Source organism: Tachypleus tridentatus, unplaced genomic scaffold, assembly GCF_004210375.1.
Source record: "Tachypleus tridentatus isolate NWPU-2018 unplaced genomic scaffold, ASM421037v1 Hic_cluster_2, whole genome shotgun sequence".
NCBI lineage: Eukaryota > Metazoa > Arthropoda > Merostomata > Xiphosura > Limulidae > Tachypleus > Tachypleus tridentatus.
Window position 1 is genome coordinate 50,406,992 of NW_027467782.1, and position 27,898 is coordinate 50,434,889.

A 27,898-nucleotide genomic window follows, 5' to 3' on the forward strand; every position below is an offset into this window, starting at 1 on the left:
TTGTAAAAACAAACACACACACTCTGTAGAAATACATGATTTCACAGATACTGTTGTAAAAACAAACACACACACACACTGTAGAAATACATGATTTCACAGATACTGTTGTAAAAACAAACACACTCTCTCATCACATTCATCACTTTTGTTTTGATGATGATATAAACGTTTTCCATATTTTGTGAAAATCATTCATGTATGTTAGAACTCCCTAGATCTGCCATATCAGTAGGTGAGTAGCAGAACAATTACATGGTTATGTGTAGGTAAATGCATGGGTAAACATGTTGCCTTTGTGATTCAATTTGTTTTATTTAGTATCTAATTTTAGGTTTAATTTAATATGTAGTTTTAGCTTTAGTATCTAAAAGCTGGGCTTAAAGGATTTGATCTTTAAATATGTTTAGTTTTGTTAATTTTTCAGAATCGAATGGAAGAAAGTAAAGCACTTTTCAAGACAATTATAACATATCCTTGGTTTCAAAATTCATCAGTCATCCTGTTTCTAAACAAGAAGGACTTACTAGAGGAAAAAATTATGTTCTCTCACGTTGTTGATTATTTTCCTGAATTTGATGGTAAGTGTCTTTCTAACACTCATTCTCTACATTTGTTTAACCAGTGTTAGTTTTTATTCACTTATCTGTTTTCAAGTAGAGAATGTTTAGGTACAATTAATACATATTTCAATTTGGTATTTATACAAGTCACAAGTACCATAGCAATTTTGAAAACACCTTGAAATAGGACTTTTGGTTTGGTTTTTAATTTAAAGACAAGTATTTAATCACTTCAGTGAGTTAGTTATTACTGTAAACAAACAGGATGTACAACCATAATCTGATGAAGACAAAAGTGAAAATCTGAAACTGTGAGTTCACATATAATAGTTTTTAAGTTATAAGAAACAAACATTTTATCCACAAATCTTTCCTCAGAAGTACAGCTAAATCTGGCTTAAGTATTTGTATTTGCTTCATGATTGGTTATATTCATAAGAATTATTGTAACAGTTGTTCTAGTATTAAAACATTTAAAGTTGTATTTGTAGTTGGAGTATTAACATTTACTTTTTGTGTTACTGTTTAGTTTGTAATATTCAGTTGGTTTAATTTAACAACTGTATGATGGTTGCATTAATATTTAGTTGGTTTTATCTTGTTCACATAACTCTGTAGCTGTTGCAGTAATATTCAGCTGTTTTAGTCTTGCTCACATAACTGTAAGGGTTGCAGTAATATTCAGTTAGCTTTGTCTTGTTCATATAACTTTAATGGATGCAGTAATTTGATCTCTGTGTGCACACCAGACTTGTAACATTTATTAAAAGCTTGTTAAATTTTATGAAGACACTGATACATTGAGTTATAGTATGTATAGCTACATGATTGCATGATTGTCATAAGGTTGATCAAAATGACCAAACCTGTATAGAAGATTCACTCTTTTCATTTAAATACAATTCACTATAGTACATAACTATAGTTGGTTAACATGTATAAATAACACCTATAAGATGACATTAATACTTAATGTTTCCATCATCTTTACTTTTAAATGTTTCCAGTGTCTTTAAAAACGTCCATATTGAATATCATTATAAAATTTAGCATATGTAGTTTTATGTTTATAATGATTAATCAGTAATTAATAAAACTGTCAAACTGATAGCTTCCAGTTATGCAATAACTGTATTTAAACAAATTTCACATTGATTTGTTTCTTTTGTCAGTCAACTTGGTAAATATAGTTTTAATGAGCAGGTCAATTCAGATTGAATAAGAAAATTTTGTTTTGATGGTGATTTAACCTTTTCCTTGGATTTCACATGCCTGGTAATTGTAGGCACATTGTAGATTTTGTTCATAATTAGATATATATAGGTACTTTACTACCTGAGTACTACGTTAAATGTCAAATCAAATGAGAGGTACAAGACTTTTGTTATAGAACTCACTAACTTGCTGTTTGTTTTTTTCTTAATTTTCTTTGCTTGTAACAAGAAGAAATGTGATTTTGTTTTACTGTTCTGCAAATACCAGACCTTAAGGCTTGTAAGTGGCCATATGTTTACAAGTCAATGTGCATTTTTTGTTAGATTAAATTCAACTTATGTTTGAAGGCCAGAATGTTAGAAATATCTATAGATCAATGAATATTATTGAAAATTACATACAATAATAATTTTACATCCTTAAACTTGAAAAGGTTCTTTCAATTTATAATATCTGTGCTTTTGTTTTTGTGCGCTTATACTCAAACATCTGATACTTGTGTTTTGATGGATATTTTAAGGCCTGCTTTAATGATGAGAGAAGGTTCATTATTGACTCCAGTAACCTTAGAAGCAGTTAAACCCTCTGAACAATAGAGTAATGGAAAATAGCTTTTGGGTAATTTCTTTAACAAACCTGTGAAGTCAACTATCTGTCATTAAGTAGGTTCATTGTACTGCAGTATAACCCCACCAGGTTAAGTATATCATGTCATGAATATCATAAGAGTAGCTGCATAATAATAATAAATAAATAAAAAAATATATAGAAGCCTTATGTACTTCTTCTGTAATAAGGTTTTCTTCAGATTGAAGAAGGTTACAGTGTATAATCATAAAAGCCTTTTTTTTTCTAGAATCTGGCAAGAGCTGTGCAAACATCTTACCCTTACATGCAATCCATACATGTGTTAACATCCATCACCGAGAGCTGGCTGGTTCAGTTATGGTAATGGTTGTTATAGTAACTACAGACAGTCCAATGGACTATTTTGCCAGATAAAGGGATAAAAAAACACCTTGAAATAGGACTTTTGGTTTGGTTTTTAATTTAAAGACAAGTATTTAATCACTTCAGTGAGTCAGTTATTACTGTAAACAAACAGGATGTACAACTATAATTTGATGAAGACATTAGGGATTTAGTAACAAAAGAAGGAAGGAGAACATTATTTCAGATTGTACCCTATACAGTATTGTGTCCTAAACTCTCTGAAAGATTTTTCCATTAATATACTGAGTATTTGTTTGTAATAGTTTGTGTGCAAAGTTGTTTTTATGTTAGGATTAAAGAAAACTTATCCTCATCTAAAATGTCTTGGATTTTCTTTGTGTAATCCCTAAAACCTCCTAAATACAATGTTGAGTTGTTTTTATTCAGTAAAACTCTATATTTTATCTGTTATTTTCTCTACTGTAACTCAAAATGGGATTGGTCAATTTGACCAACCTTATTACTACCAGAAATAAATTGAAATGAACCTAAATTACCCTTTCTTCTTTCTAGAATGACTTCATATTGTAACATGAAACTACATTTGTTTATCCTAAGTGGTTTTAACCTTATAACAGTGTACATTTATTTATAATTAACTTCATATTGTAACATGAAACTACATTTGTTTATCCTAAGTAGTTTTAACCTTATAACAGTGTACATTTATTTATAATTAACTTCATATTGTAACATGAAACTACATTTGTTTATCCTAAGTAGCTTTAACGTTGTAACAGTGTACATTTGTTTATAATTAACTTTTATTGTTTTATTGCACTTTCAATCAGTCTAACTACTATCCACACCACTATAACTTGTAAATCACTTGGGGTAGGTGAAGCTTATATTACATTATTGAATTACATTACCCACTTGCTACTCTCATGCTTGCCTCATGCCTCTTGAAAAAATTTTATAATGTTATTTATTTTACCTAAACTGATCTTGACTAACCTAGATTCCTAATTTTATATTTTTGTTATGTTTATAATAATAAAGAGTATATATGAAAAACAAGAAATAAAGAACTTAATCATTTTTCCTTGCTGTCATTTGTTAAGCCTACCTTATATATTAATGGTAGGAATGTGTTAAATATTTTTTTTATTTAATTAAATAATTCACCAAGAACAAAGATTTTATAACATGTAAAAAGTAGAAATTTTTCTGGCTTTGTAACTATGCAAAAAGAGCTGTTACAAATTCATCCAAGCTAGTCACAAACTTTATTAACTAGAACATTATTTGTACTCTGAGAGAAATTGCCTGTTACTGTTGAGAACACATTATGCAGTCTGTCATTTTATAGATGAAAACCTTGACTTTCTAACAACTTAATGTATAATTAAATGTAAGAGAGAACTATGAATGTATCCTGAAAGACAGGATGTGGCAGGAAGGGTCTGATTTTCTGTTGATAGCTCTGTAATCAAACAAAATTAAAACTAAAAAAATTGTGTTTTGTCTGAGCAGTGGTAATTCTGGAGTGAGTGATTTACATTTAATCTCTCACTTTTTAAAGGAGATGTGAAAAAATAGAGAAGACAAGATACATGGAAAAAATGTTTTAAGATACTGACTGGCTATCACATTTTTCCTCTTTTATAAACAAGGCTCATCACTGAACTAAATGATATGGCAGTAAAATTATCATTAATTGTTTAAGGAAGTAAGATCATGCTGCTAAAAATGTATAAATGCCATGTTTGAGAAGAAGTGATAATAGGTAATGGTAGAATACAACATGTGTTTAAAAAGTATTCAGTACTATGTCGAAGTTAGCATGCTTTTTACAAAATTTCACTTAAGTTTGACACTATTAAAAAGACAGAGAGAAAGAAAAATACAAATTTTGCTTCCCACTAATAAAGATAAAGAAAAGACAAGATCAGCTCATAATGTGCTATGACCCAACAGTATATAGGTGAAAATAATCAGTAAAATGCTGTTGTAAGTAAACTAGTCGAGGTTTGACTTGTACAGACTGTAAAAGTATGAAAATTAATTTTGTCTAAATCAGAAGGATAAACAGTTACGATTGTCACAATGTAATGATTTCCAAACTGTTAAGAGTTTGCTATTTGTTGGAATATAAATTGCATTGTGAAATTAAATCATCAATTTGAACACATTTTACATGTTTGTGGAAAAACTGTAAACCACTTATCTGAAGATGTGATGTTAGTTATTTTTTTGTTGGAATGATTATTGGCTTATGAAAATGGAGTTCTTCAGTTTTAGTTTTTAAAAGTCATATAATGGACTTCAGAAACAGAAGTATATTCCTTACTTAATATGGATTGCAACTGAAATAAGCAACTTGGCATAAAGACAGAATTTCATATTAGAATAATAAAAGATGGAAATGTTTTTTAATGCTGTTTTGAAAATTTTAGTGTAGTCTTTTCTTGGAATTAGTGGAATTCCAGAAATATTAGAATCATGGTTTACACCTTATTTGAATATTAGTATCAAATGTTTACCATTTAGGCCCTAAGCAAGACCACATTGCAGCACGTGAGTTCATTCTGCAGATGTACCTGGATCAAAGTCCAGACCCGGATCACATGGTGTACTCACACTTCACTTGTGCCACAGGTAAGTGTAACATTTTCTAACATTAAACTTGTGTTTCTCTTTTGAAACTTGTGCTGGTCATATTGAAAACATTGTTTGCTCTTTTTGTGAAATACTTAAGAAACATTGCAAGAAAATCATTGAAATTTCACTTATTAGGCTTAGGTAACCTGTTTGTCTGATGTCTTATTATTTCATGAAATGTTTTCTCAATGTATTTGTTTTGTGAAGTGCCTTGTGAAAACTTTGATGAATAAAACTAATGAATAACATTATTTCATTCATTGAAGATTTTGCATTGATTGAATTACCCATTTTTCTTCATGTTGTCCAAAAACCAAAGCATGTATTATTAAGCATGTGGAGGCTATCAAAATCCTTTTATATTTGGTACTTGTAGCAGCAAATTAAACTATTTTTTACACTACCTATCATTTCAAAAAAATTAAAGATGTTTTTGCTGTATTTAAGCTTGATTACATGTGACACAATAAACAAAAAAAAACAGTTTTGTTTTACATTTGTGAATTTTTAAAAGTGTATATACAGTTTTAATAAATTTTGTTGTTGGTTGCTAGGTTTTAGGTTTTGTTATACTTAAACATTATGTGTTGAAATGAAGGTTAGCATTTTAGATGTTTTAACCTTTTTTTAACTCAAACATTGAGCATCTTTTATCATTTTTGTCATTGAATGTACATAGCACTAATGTGGCATTAAGCATTTATTTACCATTCTGAAACTCTGCTGAGAATGTAAGGATATAAGCAATAAGACTTTAAATAGCTACTACTGTTTTCCACCACTTACACAAGACACCTGATTTATCACAGCATTTGTTCTTCAGACACTTTTCTGATCAAATTATTTGCATTAATGTTGTATTTTATGGTGTGTTTGAGCCTCTTATAATTGGTGGATATTCTTATGTTATACTATGTGTATGAATGGTTTTATGTGTTTTGAAATACAATGTTCTTGCATTTGACTTAAAGTGAGATGTTAGGCTTAATGACAGTACAGGTACCAAGCAAGCTGTTTTTAAACAATTCAAGTTTGGCACTCCAAACACAATAAGTTATATCTAAAATACAAACAAAAGTTGTAGTTTAATTGTAACCAAATTTCATTTGAAGTTTCAGAAATATTGTGAAAAAACAAACTAAAAATTTAAAAAATCGATTATTGGTTCAAAAATTTACGTCAAAACAAATTGGTTGTTCCATCTTCTTATTTGTTACAGAGGAATTTCAATTTAAATACTTTGATGTAAATGGAAGCGTTAGTTTATTGCCGATATATCTTTTTCTTTTTTCATAACTCTGTTCCCTGATCTTAGGTAAAGCAGGAATAAGTTTATCTTATTATATTCTATCTGTCTGTTTGTATTGTGTACACTTAACAGGTTAAATACAAACTCAAATTCAGCAGTAAATTGTGGTTATAACTTTTGATGATCTCTGTTACCCACTAAAATAATTAGTTTCCAAGGCCTATCTGCACATACGACCAACTTGTTTTAGTGGGTAAAAAGGCTCATATGGTCTTGTATAACCAGGTGTTCCACCAAGCTACTACAATTCTTCATGTTCTAAAAGATATAAAAAAATATATATGAATAAAAAACCTATTCATGCAAAAATTATTCTTTCCCTATATATGACACAATTTTAGTATGGCTACCTTGAATAGTTTTGTCTTCTTTTTTGTTATTTATCTGTTCACAAAACTGTTTACATGGAGTTAGTTTGAAGGTGATCACATCTTTTGTTAACAAAACGGTTTACATGGAGTTAGTTTGAAGGTGGTCACATCTTTTGTTAACAAAACTGTTTACATGGAGTTAGTTTGAAGGTGGTCACATCTTTTGTTAACAAAACAGTTTACATGGAGTGAGTTTGAAGGTGATCACATCTTTTGTTAACAAAACTGTTTACATGGAGTTTGAAGGTGGTCACATCTTTTGTTAACAAAACTATTTATATTTTGAAACTTGCCAATACAGTCACCTTTCAGCAGTTTTCTTTATACAGAAATGACAGGCTGTGTGATGGACGAGTGTATGATGAGGTGGCACTGTTGGTTGACCAGTCTGTGCCCACCCTGTCTTTGCCACTCTAAACACTTTTGGAGGCCGTAGTCATCCGTGTTTCTTTGGGTCGTACCGTCACTGTTTGTTCTCTCTAGCTGTTGCCTGGAGAGACCTATGATCAATCAGACCTTGATGCTCTCATTGAACAGTTGGCAATATAATTTTGTCCCCCTCTCGAACTTGCTCTCTGATGGCCAGGAAGTAGCTGATACCTGCAGCATTGCCAATACTCTCAGTGAAAGCTTTTACCAGGTATCTAGCACTTCTGCTTGATCCTCCACCTTCTTAGCCATCAAGACTCGGGTAGAGCAATCACCTCTTTCCTTTTGAGCTGATTGTGTTTATAATTACAATAGTCCCTTTACATTGGTGGAACTCAAACTGGCTCTTCATCAGTCTTGCAATACATCAGTTGGACCTGATGATGTACACTATGGAATGCTGCATCATCTATCTCCTGCTTCTCTTGCTCTTCTTCTGATTAATTTTAACTGGATCAGGTAGGAGAATGTTTTTCCTGATGCCTACCTTTTTTTAAGCCTTGGAAGGATCCCAAGATTCCTTCAAACTACCGTCCAATTGCTTTGACGAGCTGTCTCTGTAAGACCTTAGAGAAGGTGGTTAACGCTCGTCTTGTTTGGTTCCTCGAATTCAGCAACCTCCTCTTGTCCTCTCCATGTGGGTTCTGGAGACAGTGCTCCACCATGAACCACCTGATTTGACTTGATACATCAATCAGAGAAGCCTTTCTCAGGATGTTGTCATTTGAGAAAGCCTTCTCTGATTGTCGTATCAAGTCAATATTTTTTGACATTGAGAAGGCTTACGATACAACATGGAGGTATGGCATTTTGTGAGACCTCCATTTATATGGGTTACTTGGCCATCTGTCCATTTTTATTAGAAATATTTTAATGGACAGGTGATTCCAAGTTTGCAACTATCTTTACCATATGCTTTGAAACTTCGATCGTTACCACAGCATCCAACCTAGGGTTGTGTTTTAAAGATTAATGCCATCACTGAACAACTCCCTCTTACTCTTGCAAATGCACTCTATGTCGACGACTTTCACATCTCATGTCATTCGTTGAACATGAGGTATATTGAGTGGCAGCTACAGACTGTCATCAGTTGTTTACTGAAGTAGACCATGGCAAACAGCTTTAACTTCTCTCTCCCTAAAACCATATCAGAGAAGTTGTGCCTGCCTGTTGTTCCTGAAACAAAGTTCTTGGTGCTTATCTTTGACCGTAAGCTGACCTTTATACCACACATCAAGCAGCTACAGGTCAAATGTACAAGAGCACTGAACATCCTCCATGTCCTCTCTTCCACCACTTGGGGAGCGGATCAATGTTCTATGCTAAAGATATATTGTGCTCTTATTCGATCGAAACTCGACTATGGATCACTGGTCTATGGCTCTGCTAGGACCTCGGCCTTAAAGATGCTGGACCCCATTCATTGTCGAGGACTTTGGCTCAGCACTGGGGCTTTCTGCACTTCCCCAGTTCAGAGCTTATACATAGATGCTCATGAACCTTCTTTGCACCTCTGCCATTTACAACTGTCTTTACTATATGCTTCAAAACTTCATTCCTTACCAAAGCATCCCACCTGTGGTGTGTTTTCCTAGCTCGGTGGGCCATACTTTTTCAGAACAGACGATCTGTCATTGCTCCTTTTGGCCTTTGTATCAAGGTGCAGTTGGATTAATTGGGTTTGTCCTAGGATAATATTGCTGTATCCACTGGTCAGCCCATCTTACCATGACTTCTTACAATCCTCAAATGTTACCTATCTTTGTCATCTGAGAAAACTTCAAGTTTGTATATACCTTCACATCGATCCAACAGACTCATGCCAAATATCTAGAATATTTTAGAATATGCTAAAAATAATAAAGTGAAAAATTTGTGTGTACTCTGCATGGACATAATGAAATATCAGTTTGGATGAAAACCCATCCGCACCCTGCAAAGTAGTTACCTGGATATAAAACAGACAGTATATTTATATAGATTATTATCCACTAATCTGAAAGTCTTTTTGTTCATAGAACAAAAAGGGAAAAAACAAACACCGAATAATATCACCAGTTAATTTTTTTTATTGAAACAAAGTATTTTAATAAACAAATTTCTTGAAACATTTGTCAATAACAGGGTACCAGACTGTTGAACTTTGTAGTTGTTCAATGTTAAGGCAAATTCCAATGTCTTAAGTGTGCTCTTGGAGATTATACAATAGTTACATGCAACAAAAATTAATCATGTCTTTATTCAAGTACATTGGTATTTAATGGCAGAGTAATAAAATTATAATTATATTATAATTGCTCAATCCATCATAAATTTTCATGTTAATAAGAGATTGGTGGATGAAAAGGAATATAACATTAAAATAGCATATTATTGAGGAGGAGCATATAACAAACAAGTCTCTAATTAGATATATTACACCTTGAAATAGTATATTATTGTAGAGGAGCACATAGGAAAGATGTTTCTATTTACATACATTACAATCTTGAAATAGTATATTATTGTGGAGGAGCACATAGGAAAAATGTTTCTATTTACATACATTACAATCTTGAAATAGTATATTATTGTGGAGGAGCACATAGGAAAGATGTTTCTATTTACATACATTACAATCTTGAAATAGTATATTATTGTGAAGGAGCACATAGGAAAGATGTTTCTATTTACATACATTACAATCTTGAAATAGTATATTATTGTGGAGGAGCGCATAGGAAAGATGTTTCTATTTACATATATTACACCTTGAAATAGTATATTATTGTGGAGGAGCACATAGGAAAGATGTTTCTATTTACATATATTACACCTTGAAATAGTATATTATTGTGGAGGAGCACATAGGAAAGATGTTTCTATTTACATACATTACACCTTGAAATAGTATATTATTGTGGAGGAGCACATAGGAAAGATGTTTCTATTTACATACATTACACCTTGAAATAGTATATTATTGTGGAGGAGCACATAGGAAAGATGTTTCTATTTACATACATTACACCTTGAAATAGTATATTATTGTGGAGGAGCACACAGGAAAGATGTTTCTATTTACAGACATTACAATCTTGAAATAGTATATTATTGTGGAGGAGCACATAGGAAAGATGTTTCTATTTACATACATTACAATCTTGAAATAGTATATTATTGTGGAGGAGCACATAGGAATGATGTTTCTATTTACATACATTACAATCTTGAAATAGTATATTATTGTGGAGGAGCACATAGGAAAGATGTTTCTATTTACATACATTACAATCTTGAAATAGTATATTATTGTGGAGGAGCACATAGGAAAGATGTTTCTATTTACATACATTACAATCTTGAAATAGTATATTATTGTGGAGGAGCACATAGGAAAGATGTTTCTATTTACATACATTACAATCTTGAAATAGTATATTATTGTGGAGGAGCACATAGGAAAGATGTTTCTATTTACATACATTACAATCTTGAAATAGTATATTATTGTGGAGGAGCACATAGGAAAGATGTTTCTATTTACATACATTACAATCTTGAAATAGTATATTATTGTGGAGGAGCACATAGGAAAGATGTTTCTATTTACATACATTACAATCTTGAAATAGTATATTATTGTGGAGGAGCACATAGGAAAGATGTTTCTATTTACATACATTACAATCTTGAAATAGTATATTATTGTGGAGGAGCACACAGGAAAGATGTTTCTATTTACATACATTACAATCTTGAAATAGTATATTATTGTGGAGGAGCACATAGGAAAGATGTTTCTATTTACATACATTACAATCTTGAAATAGTATATTATTGTGGAGGAGCACATAGGAAAGATGTTTCTATTTACATACATTACAATCTTGAAATAGTATATTATTGTGGAGGAGCACATAGGAAAGATGTTTCTATTTACATACATTACAATCTTGAAATAGTATATTATTGTGGAGGAGCACATAGGAAAGATGTTTCTATTTACATACATTACACCTTGAAATAGTATATTATTGTGGAGGAGCACACAGGAAAGATGTTTCTATTTACAGACATTACAATCTTGAAATAGTATATTATTGTGGAGGAGCACATAGGAAAGATGTTTCTATTTACATACATTACAATCTTGAAATAGTATATTATTGTGGAGGAGCACATAGGAAAGATGTTTCTATTTACATACATTACAATCTTGAAATAGTATATTATTGTGGAGGAGCACATAGGAAAGATGTTTCTATTTACATACATTACAATCTTGAAATAGTATATTATTGTGGAGGAGCACATAGGAAAGATGTTTCTATTTACATACATTACAATCTTGAAATAGTATATTATTGTGGAGGAGCACATAGGAAAGATGTTTCTATTTACATACATTACACCTTGAAATAGTATATTATTGTGGAGGAGCACATAGGAAAGATGTTTCTATTTACATACATTACACCTTGAAATAGTATATTATTGTGGAGGAGCACATAGGAAAGATGTTTCTATTTACATACATTACACCTTGAAATAGTATATTATTGTGGAGGAGCACATAGGAAAGATGTTTCTATTTACATACATTACAATCTTGAAATAGTATATTATTGTGGAGGAGCACATAGGAAAGATGTTTCTATTTACATACATTACAATTGAAATAGTATATTATTGTGGAGGAGCTTGAAATAGTATATTATTGTGGAGGAGCACATAGGAAAGATGTTTCTATTTACATACATTACAATCTTGAAATAGTATATTATTGTGGAGGAGCACATAGGAAAGATGTTTCTATTTACATACATTACAATCTTGAAATAGTATATTATTGTGGAGGAGCACATAGGAAAGATGTTTCTATTTACATACATTACAATCTTGAAATAGTATATTATTGTGGAGGAGCACATAGGAAAGATGTTTCTATTTACATACATTACAATCTTGAAATAGTATATTATTGTGGAGGAGCACATAGGAAAGATGTTTCTATTTACATACATTACAATCTTGAAATAGTATATTATTGTGGAGGAGCACATAGGAAAGATGTTTCTATTTACATACATTACAATCTTGAAATAGTATATTATTGTGGAGGAGCACATAGGAAAGATGTTTCTATTTACATACATTACAATCTTGAAATAGTATATTATTGTGGAGGAGCACATAGGAAAGATGTTTCTATTTACATACATTACAATCTTGAAATAGTATATTATTGTGGAGGAGCACATAGGAAAGATGTTTCTATTTACATACATTACACCTTGAAATAGTATATTATTGTGGAGGAGCACATAGGAAAGATGTTTCTATTTACATACATTACACCTTGAAATAGTATATTATTGTGGAGGAGCACATAGGAAAGATGTTTCTATTTACATACATTACACCTTGAAATAGTATATTATTGTGGAGGAGCACATAGGAAAGATGTTTCTATTTACATACATTACAAATAGTTGAAATAGTATATTATTGTGGAGGAGCACATAGGAAAGATGTTTCTATTTACATACATTACAATCTTGAAATAGTATATTATTGTGGAGGAGCACATAGGAAAGATGTTTCTATTTACATACATTACACCTTGAAATAGTATATTATTGTGGAGGAGCACATAGGAAAGATGTTTCTATTTACATACATTACAATCTTGAAATAGTATATTATTGTGGAGGAGCACATAGGAAAGATGTTTCTATTTACATACATTACAATCTTGAAATAGTATATTATTGTGGAGGAGCACATAGGAAAGATGTTTCTATTTACATACATTACAATCTTGAAATAGTATATTATTGTGGAGGAGCACATAGGAAAGATGTTTCTATTTACATACATTACAATCCTTGAAATAGTATATTATTGTGGAGGAGCACATAGGAAAGATGTTTCTATTTACATACATTACAATCTTGAAATAGTATATTATTGTGGAGGAGCACATAGGAAAGATGTTTCTATTTACATACATTACAATCTTGAAATAGTATATTATTGTGGAGGAGCACATAGGAAAGATGTTTCTATTTACATACATTACAATCTTGAAATAGTATATTATTGTGGAGGAGCACATAGGAAAGATGTTTCTATTTACATACATTACAATCTTGAAATAGTATATTATTGTGGAGGAGCACATAGGAAAGATGTTTCTATTTACATACATTACAATCTTGAAATAGTATATTATTGTGGAGGAGCACATAGGAAAGATGTTTCTATTTACATACATTACACCTTGAAATAGTATATTATTGTGGAGGAGCACATAGGAAAGATGTTTCTATTTACATACATTACAATCTTGAAATAGTATATTATTGTGGAGGAGCACATAGGAAAGATGTTTCTATTTACATACATTACAATCTTGAAATAGTATATTATTGTGGAGGAGCACATAGGAAAGATGTTTCTATTTACATACATTACAATCTTGAAATAGTATATTATTGTGGAGGAGCACATAGGAAAGATGTTTCTATTTACATACATTACAATCTTGAAATAGTATATTATTGTGGAGGAGCACATAGGAAAGATGTTTCTATTTACATACATTACAATCTTGAAATAGTATATTATTGTGGAGGAGCACATAGGAAAGATGTTTCTATTTACATACATTACACCTTGAAATAGTATATTATTGTGGAGGAGCACATAGGAAAGATGTTTCTATTTACATACATTACAATCTTGAAATAGTATATTATTGTGGAGGAGCACATAGGAAAGATGTTTCTATTTACATACATTACACCTTGAAATAGTATATTATTGTGGAGGAGCACATAGGAAAGATGTTTCTATTTACATACATTACATTGAAATAGTATATTATTGTGGAGGAGCACATAGGAAAGATGTTTCTATTTACATTGAAATAGTATATTATTGTGGAGGAGCACATAGGAAAGATGTTTCTATTTACATACATTACAATCTTGAAATAGTATATTATTGTGGAGGAGCACATAGGAAAGATGTTTCTATTTACATACATTACACCTTGAAATAGTATATTATTGTGGAGGAGCACATAGGAAAGATGTTTCTATTTACATACATTACACCTTGAAATAGTATATTATTGTGGAGGAGCACATAGGAAAGATGTTTCTATTTACATACATTACAATCTTGAAATAGTATATTATTGTGGAGGAGCACATAGGAAAGATGTTTCTATTTACATACATTACAATCTTGAAATAGTATATTATTGTGGAGGAGCACATAGGAAAGATGTTTCTATTTACATACATTACACCTTGAAATAGTATATTATTGTGGAGGAGCACATAGGAAAGATGTTTCTATTTACATACATTACAATCTTGAAATAGTATATTATTGTGGAGGAGCACATAGGAAAGATGTTTCTATTTACATACATTACACCTTGAAATAGTATATTATTGTGGAGGAGCACATAGGAAAGATGTTTCTATTTACATACATTACAATCTTGAAATAGTATATTATTGTGGAGGAGCACATAGGAAAGATGTTTCTATTTACATACATTACAATCTTGAAATAGTATATTATTGTGGAGGAGCACATAGGAAAGATGTTTCTATTTACATACATTACAATCTTGAAATAGTATATTATTGTGGAGGAGCACATAGGAAAGATGTTTCTATTTACATACATTACAATCTTGAAATAGTATATTATTGTGGAGGAGCACATAGGAAAGATGTTTCTATTTACATACATTACAATCTTGAAATAGTATATTATTGTGGAGGAGCACATAGGAAAGATGTTTCTATTTACATACATTACAATCTTGAAATAGTATATTATTGTGGAGGAGCACATAGGAAAGATGTTTCTATTTACATACATTACAATCTTGAAATAGTATATTATTGTGGAGGAGCACATAGGAAAGATGTTTCTATTTACATACATTACAATCTTGAAATAGTATATTATTGTGGAGGAGCACATAGGAAAGATGTTTCTATTTACATACATTACAATCTTGAAATAGTATATTATTGTGGAGGAGCACATAGGAAAGATGTTTCTATTTACATACATTACAATCTTGAAATAGTATATTATTGTGGAGGAGCACATAGGAAAGATGTTTCTATTTACATACATTACAATCTTGAAATAGTATATTATTGTGGAGGAGCACATAGGAAAGATGTTTCTATTTACATACATTACAATCTTGAAATAGTATATTATTGTGGAGGAGCACATAGGAAAGATGTTTCTATTTACATACATTACAATCTTGAAATAGTATATTATTGTGGAGGAGCACATAGGAAAGATGTTTCTATTTACATACATTACACCTTGAAATAGTATATTATTGTGGAGGAGCACATAGGAAAGATGTTTCTATTTACATACATTACAATCTTGAAATAGTATATTATTGTGGAGGAGCACATAGGAAAGATGTTTCTATTTACATACATTACAATCTTGAAATAGTATATTATTGTGGAGGAGCACATAGGAAAGATGTTTCTATTTACATACATTACACCTTGAAATAGTATATTATTGTGGAGGAGCACATAGGAAAGATGTTTCTATTTACATACATTACATAAATAGTATATTATTGTGGAGGAGCACATAGGAAAGATGTTTCTATTTACATACATTACACATTGAAATAGTATATTATTGTGGAGGAGCACATAGGAAAGATGTTTCTATTTACATACATTACACCTTGAAATAGTATATTATTGTGGAGGAGCACATAGGAAAGATGTTTCTATTTACATACATTACAATCTTGAAATAGTATATTATTGTGGAGGAGCACATAGGAAAGATGTTTCTATTTACATACATTACAATCTTGAAATAGTATATTATTGTGGAGGAGCACATAGGAAAGATGTTTCTATTTACATACATTACACCTTGAAATAGTATATTATTGTGGAGGAGCACATAGGAAAGATGTTTCTATTTACATACATTACAATCTTGAAATAGTATATTATTGTGGAGGAGCACATAGGAAAGATGTTTCTATTTACATACATTACAATCTTGAAATAGTATATTATTGTGGAGGAGCACATAGGAAAGATGTTTCTATTTACATACATTACAATCTTGAAATAGTATATTATTGTGGAGGAGCACATAGGAAAGATGTTTCTATTTACATACATTACAATCTTGAAATAGTATATTATTGTGGAGGAGCACATAGGAAAGATGTTTCTATTTACATACATTACACCTTGAAATAGTATATTATTGTGGAGGAGCACATAGGAAAGATGTTTCTATTTACATACATTACACCTTGAAATAGTATATTATTGTGGAGGAGCACATAGGAATGATGTTTCTATTTACATACATTACAATCTTGAAATAGTATATTATTGTGGAGGAGCACATAGGAAAGATGTTTCTATTTACATACATTACACCTTGAAATAGTATATTATTGTGGATGAGCACATAGATAAGATGTTTCTATTTACATACATTACACCTTGAAATAGTATATTATTGTGGAGGAGCACATAGGAAAGATGTTTCTATTTACATACATTACACCTTGAAATAGTATATTATTGTGGAGGAGCACATAGGAAAGATGTTTCTATTTACATACATTACACCTTGAAATAGTATATTATTGTGGAGGAGCACACAGGAAAGATGTTTCTATTTACAGACATTACAATCTTGAAATAGTATATTATTGTGGAGGAGCACATAGGAAAGATGTTTCTATTTACATACATTACAATCTTGAAATAGTATATTATTGTGGAGGAGCACATAGGAAAGATGTTTCTATTTACATATATTACACCTTGAAATAGTATATTATTGTGGAGGAGCACATAGGAAAGATGTTTCTATTTACATACATTACACCTTGAAATAGTATATTATTGTGGAGGAGCACATAGGAAAGATGTTTCTATTTACATACATTACACCTTGAAATAGTATATTATTGTGGAGGAGCACATAGGAAAGATGTTTCTATTTACATACATTACAATCTTGAAATAGTATATTATTGTGGAGGAGCACATAGGAAAGATGTTTCTATTTACATACATTACACCTTGAAATAGTATATTATTGTGGAGGAGCACATAGGAAAGATGTTTCTATTTACATACATTACAATCTTGAAATAGTATATTATTGTGGAGGAGCACATAGGAAAGATGTTTCTATTTACATACATTACAATCTTGAAATAGTATATTATTGTGGAGGAGCACATAGGAAAGATGTTTCTATTTACATACATTACACCTTGAAATAGTATATTATTGTGGAGGAGCACATAGGAAAGATGTTTCTATTTACATACATTACACCTTGAAATAGTATATTATTGTGGAGGAACACATAGGAAAGATGTTTCTATTTACATACATTACACCTTGAAATAGTATATTATTGTGGAGGAGCACATAGGAAAGATGTTTCTATTTACATACATTACACCTTGAAATAGTATATTATTGAGGAGAAGCATATAATAAACAAGTCTTTACTTGCATATAACATGGTGTATTTGAGTAACACTGAAATAAAATTTTTAATGAGACATTTTGTTAATTAGAAAATAAAATATCTGTGCTAAACTAATTTGTATGTGCATTATTTACACAGCATGGAAAATTGAAATTACATTGTTATACACTATGAACAGAAACTAATTGGTGATCTGTATTTTTTCATTAAAGAAAATATTTTAAAGTAATTTTATACTTACTCATATGAAATAGAACATGGGTAATCTTAGTTTTTTTTATTTACCCTGAACTAAGAAAGTTATCAAAACATTTTAGGTATCAGTTACAAAATCGTTAAGGAGCCATTGAATAAGGCATAACTGAATCAGTTCTATCTGCTAATACATTGAAGCTGAATTTGAAAACTCAGTTCTCCTTACAAATTCTTTACTTAAATGTTGCTTTTACCATCTTCATTCTCTTGTCATTTCTTTCTCTACTTGTTTTCAGTAACTGAAGAAACACTTATACTGCTTATTCTAGTATTGCTACAGTTGGTCAGTTACTAGTAAACAGAATAGCTGACCTAAAGTTGTCTGTTGTCTAAGGAACAAGAATATAAAGAATAGTCAAATCCATATTTCAGAAACACTTAAGCCATATTCCTGAGCTGTACTTAGTAACAGAGAGTGGTGGACATTTGTTACATCCAAAATGTATTCTCAATACCAAAACTCAAAAACGCAAACTAACGTGGCAGGGGTTTAGTTTAGAGAGAGAGAAATCAGGAGAGTTCTCTCTCCAACTGGGGTGTTCAGGAACGTTGTGGTTCCTCTTCGTCCCCTTTCATGAATTGTTATTAGGTTTAGTTTTATTTATTTTACTAAATAATTTTTTACTTTTTTTTTTTTTTTGGTGGAGGATGTCACTCTAAATGTTATCTTGGACGGAGGCAAAGGCAGCAACGGAGAGAAGGGCCAGGTCCCGTCCCGAAAGGAAGAAGTCAAGCAAATATGAACATGAATTCAATTCAAACGACCTGACTCAGGGTCTGGCAATAAAGTTGCCTGGGCTGGGATCTAAAAATCCAATGTGGGGAAACGGGAGTGCCCCGAGAAAACCCACTTTCACAGGACAGGCGCCAAAAATTTTGCCTGTCGTGTGCCCGATATCTGAAAGAAAAAAAGGAATACATATTATTGACATGAATTTATTTCTTTAGATACTTTGTTGTGTAATTTGTGATTCTTGAAATATGTTGTAAGGTGAAATGTATTTTGTTGGTGCACTAGTTAATTTGTATAGTGATGCCGTTAGTTTGTTTCTATTTTCTGCTTTTACATAATATTTGTGTGATATTTCCGTTAGTCTTTCTCTTAGTGTTGGTAAATTGCTAATTTGATGTATATAATTTACTGGCGTGAATGACGGTAGACTGAATGCAGATCTTAGTATTCTGTTCTGTTGAACTTGGATTTTCTGGAGTGTGTTGTTTGACATATTGTATGTTACTTGACATCCGTACTCTATTAGTGGACGGATGTAAGCCTTGTATATTTGGATAATGGTGTTTGGTGAACATTTTGATTGTCTACTGGTTAGAGTCATTAGGTGTGAAATCCTTTTTCTAATTGATGAGTGTATATTGTTTACATGTTTTATCCATGTTAGTTTTGTGTCGAAAGTGATGCCAAGGAATGTGATGTTTTTGCTCATATTAATGGTTGTATTTCCGAGAGATAATTTTATTTTTTTTAGATTTTTTCTTTGCTTTTTTAATTTCCTGTAGAAGGTGATTGCTTGTGTTTTGGCTGGATTTAACACAACTCTCCACTTGTTGCTCCATGTTGAGACGTTGTTTAGTGATTCTTGTACGCGAGACATGGCCATCACTGGGTTTCTGGAGGTGCTCCAGATAGCGATGTCGTCTGCGTATTGTGAATTATGCGTGTATGTTAGATTTGGGAAAGGTATGTCACTGATGAAAATTATGTATAGAAGTGGAAAGAGGACTGATCCTTGGGGCACTCCTGCAGTTATATTAAATGATTTGGATATAATTTTATTGACTTTTACTTGTGCTGTTCTATCTGTTAAGAAATTTGAAATCCATTTAATTATCGTGGGATTTATTTGCAGGTGTTTTAGTTTGTATTTGATAGCATTGTGCCATATGCTGTCGAATGCTTTTTTGACATCTAGGAATACCCCGATGGTTACTTGATTATTGTTGAAAGCTTTATAGATTGATTTGGTGAGTCGTGTGAGGTGATCTGTTGTTTGCCTATTTTTCCTGGAGGCATTTTGAGATTCTGGAAGGATGTTATTCGATTCGCAAAAATGGAGGAGATGGTTGGAGATAATACTCTCCATCAGTTTGCCAAGGCAGCTTAACAGACTGATGGGGCGGAAATTATCTGGATTGGTTCTATTGGTTTGTTTCTTTGGGATCGTGGTTATGATGGCTTTTTTCCAAGTGTCAGGGTAATATCCAGTCGCTAGTGAAATGTTCATGATGTTTGTGAGGTGTTGTAACAGCAGAGTAGAGCTTTTTTTCAGAATAATGTTTGGTATTTGGTCATGTCCGGGGGAAGTATTCTTCAAGTTCTTGATATTAATTTTTAGTTCGGTTATGGTTATTTTTCTATTAATTGAACTTGAATATGCTTCTAGTGTCTCGCCAGGGAATCGTGGTGAGAATGAAGCTTGGTTTGTATTAATGAACTTGTTGACATGATCTTGGTGTTGTGTGTCAAAGTCTACTGAATTTAGGTCGCTAAAGGAGGATTTGTAGTAGTAAGCTAATATGAATTAACCAGACAAATCGCTCCACCAACTAAGAACGGCCATGCGCCACCACCCACTGTTTAAGAACGTTATCTGTCTCTGTCTCTGATCGAGGAGAATCGGAGGAATGACAGCATAACTCTTCACTTTCTTATCTTCAAGCTCCTGCTCATGAATTCCATCCACTATCTCTTCCAATTCAGCTTTGCTTCTTACTCTCTGTCCTACCCGAGAGAACCTTTCTTTGTCTTCACGTTGTTTCTTCAGTTCAGGAAACTGTTTTTCAAAAAATTCTCTCTGTTTAGTTTCTTTCACCTTTCGATTACCACTGCTGAGCCCTTCAGTATGAGGCAAGGGAACATAAAAAATACCAAAACATTCAGAACCTTACTTATATACTACATAACCTATCCTCACTTAACAGGCTTTGTTAGATTCTTAACCTAACCTATCATTACTGACACGCTTCATGTTAGATCCTTAACCTAACATTACTGACAGACTTTAGGTGGTTCTAACCTATCCTGACTTGACAAGCTTCATGTTACAGCTTTAACCTAACCTAACATTACTGATGGACTTAATGTTAGTCCTAACTTAAATTTTCTGATAGGCTTCATTTTGTAGTTCTAACCATACTAATGAACTACCATACAGCAGTATTTAGATCCACAACTACTTGTATCTAATGTATCTAACATACAGCAGTGTTTCAATCCATTACTACTTGTATCTGATGAACTAACATACAGCAGTGTTTAGATTCATTGCTACTTGTATCTAATGTATCTAACATACAGCAGTGTTTCAATCCATTACTACTTGTATCTAATGGACTAACATACAGCAGTGTTTAGATCCACAACTACTGCTAATGTATCTCAAGCAATAGATTTTAATCTTTTCTCAACTGATGCTTAGGTAGTTCTTATCCCAAAATTATTTGGAATATTTAGCACAGTAACAGTATTTAATGTGTGTTATATTATAAAACATTTTACTTTAGTAAGTATATCTTAAAATTTGTTTGTTTTCAACCAACTTGCAGTGTTGCTGAACCCTCCCCCGTCAATTGGTGTTTGGGAACTGCTGGTTGATAGATCAAACATACAGTGAAATCTGTTATATATTAAAATTTTACACAGTTCAGTGGTTCACTTCTTTTCTTCTAATAGAGAATCTATATGTTCCTGAAAGTGTGCTGAAAAATTAGGTTTCATTTCTTGAAGACCAATGAAGTGTAGTATCCTAATTTATTAATGCTAATCATCTCTTCCATTAATCATTCTTATGAGATGATCATGGTGTTAACCTTCCTGTAGAACCAATAAGTTGTGTAGTTTGGGTCACTAAAGTACAATTGAGGTTATAAAATCTCTTTGAAAGCCATTTGATTCTTGTATTTTTTGATAATTAATAAGATGTGAAGCTTAGTTATATTTAACTAATTGTGATTACATTGCAGTAATAAATCAACCAACCAGCCGAGAATCTAGTGTATGTAGTATCTGGGGAAGAATGAGTGTGTATTCATGCATGTATTTATAATGCTATTACTTATAATATTGTACTTGTTAGGCTAAAATAGGTGTGTAAGTATTATGAACTATGGGAAATGTCTTAAGGAAGTCAAAATGTCACTTAACTTTTTTTCTGTGTTATTGTTTATTCCCAGCCGATTCATTTGGTCTCAAACAATCTTAGCAAGTTGATTATTTACACAATGTTGAATGTGCTGAAGGAATTCTAGATAAAAATATGGAAGTTGCTAGATTTCTTTTTTCAAACAACTATGCTTTTCTCCTGTTTGTTGAGATGTAGGAAGTTCAAAGAAACTTTGTTTTAATGTGTTGATATAAAGTTTATGTTGAAGTTATTACTTTGATTGCTGTTAAACTTGCATTGTGTTAAATAAGTTTAAACACTTCCCATTAGTTTATGAGTATTTCAGTTTTTGCTCATTAATTATGAGCTGAACATTATAGGGAAAATGATGTTAGCAGACATAAAGGTTAGAAATGTATACTGTACTTTGGTCTTATAAGAGCATGTTTCATGCTTCAGTATTCAGTCAGATGTTTGATGTGTTTATATAGAGAGGTAAATATTTTAAATTTGGATATGGAATATTCTTCTCCAGGTTGTTTTTTAAATGTGTCTGTGAGAAAGTCATGATAGGTTTATTTTGATCCTCCCCTCATATCCATGAGATTAAATCTGTGATTGATTGTAATTATTGTAATTTATTAAACTTCAATATCAAAACATTCATTTATTCATTTAAAGTGCTTCATTAGTTGTTATTTGATAACTTGTCACACCTGGGATAATTTTCAAAGAAAGTAGCAGACACATCTCGTTCAGTGTGATATTGTATAAATGTTTAATTAATGAACAGTAAGCCCAAAATATTCTTCCCTTAAGTATATGAACTGTCAAAGAACATGGTGCAATCAACATGCATTGTTTTTTAACACTATCTTAGTATGGCTTCAAAGCTTGTCATTGGTCTAGTTTTTTTATATGATTGTTTCAATCCTTGTACTTAACACATTATTTTTCTTTCTAGATACTGAAAACATACGCTTTGTATTTGCTGCAGTGAAGGACACCATCCTACAACTAAATCTGAAAGAATATAACCTGGTGTAGGTGAGACCATTAGCTCACAAAAGGCTCATCTCTGGCAACTTTTGTACTTCATTTTCTGGCTTATTTTTTATCCAGAAATAGGCCTTGATTTCATAATGGAATTTAAGTTTATCTGTGTGTGTGAGTGTGTGTTCACATCTAATGACTTTGGTATTCTGCACATTTCTGCTTTTCTTGTCCTATTGGACATAGCACAACTGACTACATCTCTCAAACTATAAGCTGGATTTGACTTGTGGACAGTGTATGTGCTTCCTAACTGTAGTGCTCTCTGTATACTTACTTTCTTATTGATCTGATTGCTCAGCTACATTGATGACTGTCTATGGAGTTTGTTTTTTTATCTCAGATTTTAAAGAAGACTTTATAAAACTAACATTCTTTTTGTGTCTGTTGTTTCTATGAAAGGAAAGTAGTGAAACGACCATTTTTTGCCAAATAAGAAGACAAATAAAGGCTGCTATATGTTTATTAGTCTTTTCTATGTTAATTTTCTGCACTGGATCTTGAAATGAGAGATGAATCCGCCCACTTGCATCCTTAGTAAATGGAAGGAAAAGGTTTTTGACTTTTGTGCTTGGAGGTCTGCAGATATAACTTTCAAATATTAATTAATTGTAAAGGTACACTTTTGATTTAAGAGTATCTTTTAGAAAGAATACAGTGAAGATGATGACTAATGTATATCAGATTCTAGTCATCTTTCTATATGTATATGTACTTCAACTTTTGTTCATTTGAGTATTTACCCTTTGAAAATGTCCTATTTATACTATGGGAAATAATAAATGTACATATATTTTCATCACATAATTGCCTTTCAAACAAGGAACAGGCTGAGTTAATTTATTTTTATTCTTAACTCATCAGAGAATTAAGTTTGGATTATTATTACTTTTATTCAGCTGGCATGTTTAAATTTTCATTGTGATTAAAGTCAAACTGTACATTATGTGAAAACCCATAATTTATATTCTGCAATTCTCTGATCATGTGCTTGTGTAATTTTAGTTTATTATGTCCAGGACACTGGATTTGGGAAGGATTATGTAGTTTGGTGCTGGAAACAGTTTTGCGTAGGTTATTTCACTTTTATCTTGCGTCATCCAAAAATGTAATAAGGCTTATACGCTAGTTATCGTAAGCCCAGGTGATAAAGTGCCCAAGATGGATTATCACATAAATGCTGAATAAAATTTGGTTTAAATGTAGTGAATTAGTACAGGTTATTCATTGTATTACTGTTTTTAACATGCATAGAAATCTGCTGAAATACCATGAACTTCAACATTTTTAAACTCTCTTTGCAATTGTTTCTGTAATTGTGTCCAACTTACTTTATATTAACTTATTATGAATATCCATAATAAAAATTATCATAAAGAATGTCATAGCAGTTCTGTATTTTGTAGATTAAAATGTACTTGATGTTTTGTTTTTATATATTCAATCTATGCTGCAGTGTGTGTTACAAATTGTCAGTTTCCTTAGTTATTTTGTCTTAAAGAAATTTCTCTTGTTGTCTATCAGTAGATTTCTTGTGATGTTCAGTTTAGCACCAGTTGATAGTAGAGATAAGAGTTTCACTTTGAACCATCTGGTAAATGTTCAGAGGCAACTAGTTTTTGGAACAATAACTACACCAGTTAGTATTAGGTCATTTAGGAAGGAACATATTGAAAACTTCATATTTGTTGTCATTTCTAAAATTAAAACTCAGACACACAAACAAAAATGCATTAATCTTTTATACCCGAAATCTTAATGTTTATCTGTGTTATTTTTTATATTAATTAGTTCTCTAATTATAATGGTCGTATTGTTACCTTGTCAATGCCAAGAGTGTTGAAATATATTCCTTTTATGATTTTCTTGAAAAATGTTATTTTTGTTTTGTAAATTTCACTATTCAAGCAAAAATTTTTGCCATTAAAAATTTATGATGGAGAAAAAACTTTCAGTTTATAAACAAAAATAAGTTCCTAGAGATCAGAATCTCTTTCTCTTAAAATGATTGGTCTAAAATTGTATTTTTTAAAATATTTATGTAATTTTGATTCTATTTAGCCTTATTTTATACTTAAGAATAATTTCAGGATATTGATGTTAAAAGTGTCAATGCAGCATGTAATTAACAGATCTGATGTTCTTAGATTGTTCCATAACTTTGATTTCTCTTCCTAAAAAGCTGGTATATCATGAATTCTGATGTTTATATTAAGTGTACTAAGTTACAGGTTTTGTTATTATTGCCACATCTAACTATCATGTTGTAAGGAAATGAAGATTGTTGTTGGCACCAGTTTGACTTTATATTAATGGAACTGTTTTTTTTAATTATGTATTCTAAACACATTTAGAACAGTTATTTATATTTAGAAGTGAGTTGCTTTTCTTGAACATAAAAGTAATAAAGAAACAAGATAGGAGAATTATTGTTATTTGGCAGTCTGTAGTCTAAGATGTGTTTTTTGTATGATTTAACTTTAATTCAACTATGCTTTTGTTCCAGGGCAAAAAAGTGTTCTATTTTTATATGTATTTAGAGAGTATAAAACAGTTTAAATAAAGTACTGTGATGAAATGATTGCTTGTTTAAACAAGTGAAGTGTAAGAGAATAGGATTTATTGTTACAAATGTGTGAAGCATTTGAAATAGGTTTTTCTCTGTAGTTTTTCAATGGTCATCATTACTTAGAAAATATTAAAGCATTTGATTGTTGATGTGTGAATAAAGACTACAATATTTTCCCTCCAAATATATAAATGTAGCAAGAAAAGTTTCATGTTACTTGAATTCTGACATCAGACAGTGTAATTCTTATACACAGTTTTGTGAAATTCAAAATAAGGAAATAAAGCCTTTAAGGTTTTTTAGGATTAATTAAGGATTTTTAATTAGGATTTTTAAATATAGGGTAGAGCTAAAATCATATATGTAGGTCCTCCATGACTAGGATTTATTTTAAGTTACAATAATTGGATACAGTCATATCAGTAACATTGTAATTGTTGAGTTGGAATTGTTCTAAATTTACATCATCACAATAATTGTTTTGTTGATTTGTAACAGTTGGAGCATGATAGTAATATAAATGGAACACATTTAGAGATATCATGGTGGTACACTGCTTTGATACAGAATCTAATTGTATTAAACAAGTACAGATATAAAATTATTCACAAAATTATGGATAACACACAATAACAAGTTTAATAAAAATATTTTCAAGGCATTTTTATATTCATTACTGAAAAAAGATCTTTATGTGCCATCTTACTCAAGTATAGATGTGGAGAATATAAATGTTCTAATATAAAAATGTAAACTACGTATTTGAATGAAAAACAATAGACAGAAGAATAAAAATGAAAAGAGAGATAATTTTCAATCTGAAGATAGTGTCTTTACCTGTTACAAGAGAATGTTCAAACTGAAAATAGTGTCTTTATCTGTTATACGAGAATGTTCAACCTGAAGTTCCTATCTTCATCTGTTAAAACAGAATATCCAAACTAACAATGGTATCAGTTTAAGACAAAATGACATTTCAGTTACTTTAGTGAGTTTTTCACATTTTGTGGTTAAACAGAATTTTAAGGATAGACTTGCACAATATTACTTTAGCCATCAAAGACTACTTTAGTGAGTTTTCCACATTTTGTGGTTAAACAGAATTTCAAGGATAGACTTGCACAATATTACTTTAGCCATCAAAGACTATTTTCTTCTAAAATACATGTATTTCACTGAAAATCCTGTGAATAATTTATATAATTTGTGTTTAGTGAAAAACGTTTATCCGTAATTGTACTATTGTGGAAATAAATACTGATTAATGTAGTTGAGACTTGAAAATGTTAGTTTATTAAGTTAGGAACTATGAAGTGATTAGCTTCAAACAATATTATGAGACACACAAATTAGTGAAAAGTTTGTTTTTATTAAGGAAGAAAAATCAATGTGGGATGGTGTCATTTCAGGAAACAAGAAATTAGATTTAATCTTTATATTGAAATGCTTTTGTCTTGTGAAAAAATATGTTTTGAATAAAAGGAAAATGTTTTTCTCTTCTTATGAAACTAAAGGTTAGTTGATTTTTGTTATTATTATTAAAGTACTCAGTTAACATTTAGTAAGAAATTTTCATTATACCCTGTTATTAATATTTTAGGAAAGTCTGTAATACATGTCTCTATGCACTGATATGTTTTCAGTGTAATGGCCTGATAACCACTGACTCTTTACATTATTTAAACAAACTTGAGGAAGGGGATTTTGTGAAGTTGGTGCAGTGTTTTTGTGGAATATTAATTACAAGTGCCCAGACACAACGTTTTATATGTATATGTGTTGTGTGATGATGACTGTGACATACCAAGTATATTCTTATACATGCATCATTTGTAGAAAAGAATTTGATATTATGCCACGTGTTTATAGCTGTATTT

At 31.0% G+C, this 27,898-nt stretch overlaps 1 protein-coding gene across 5 annotated transcripts in view; it reads left to right on the forward strand.

Moving 5' to 3' along the window:
* Window positions 1–26,205, forward strand: part of LOC143243081 (guanine nucleotide-binding protein G(q) subunit alpha) — a 42,098-nt gene extending 15,893 nt beyond the window's left edge. For 4 of the 5 annotated variants that reach the window (XM_076486815.1, XM_076486817.1, XM_076486816.1 and 1 more), the window contains 3 exons: window positions 428–581; window positions 5,265–5,372; window positions 23,364–26,205. In XM_076486815.1, coding sequence (XP_076342930.1) covers window positions 428–581; window positions 5,265–5,372; window positions 23,364–23,446 — 345 coding nt within the window. In that variant the 3' untranslated portion in view covers window positions 23,447–26,205. The other variant, XM_076486818.1, reaches the window with a different exon arrangement.
* The last annotated feature ends 1,693 nt before the right edge of the window (window positions 26,206–27,898 follow it).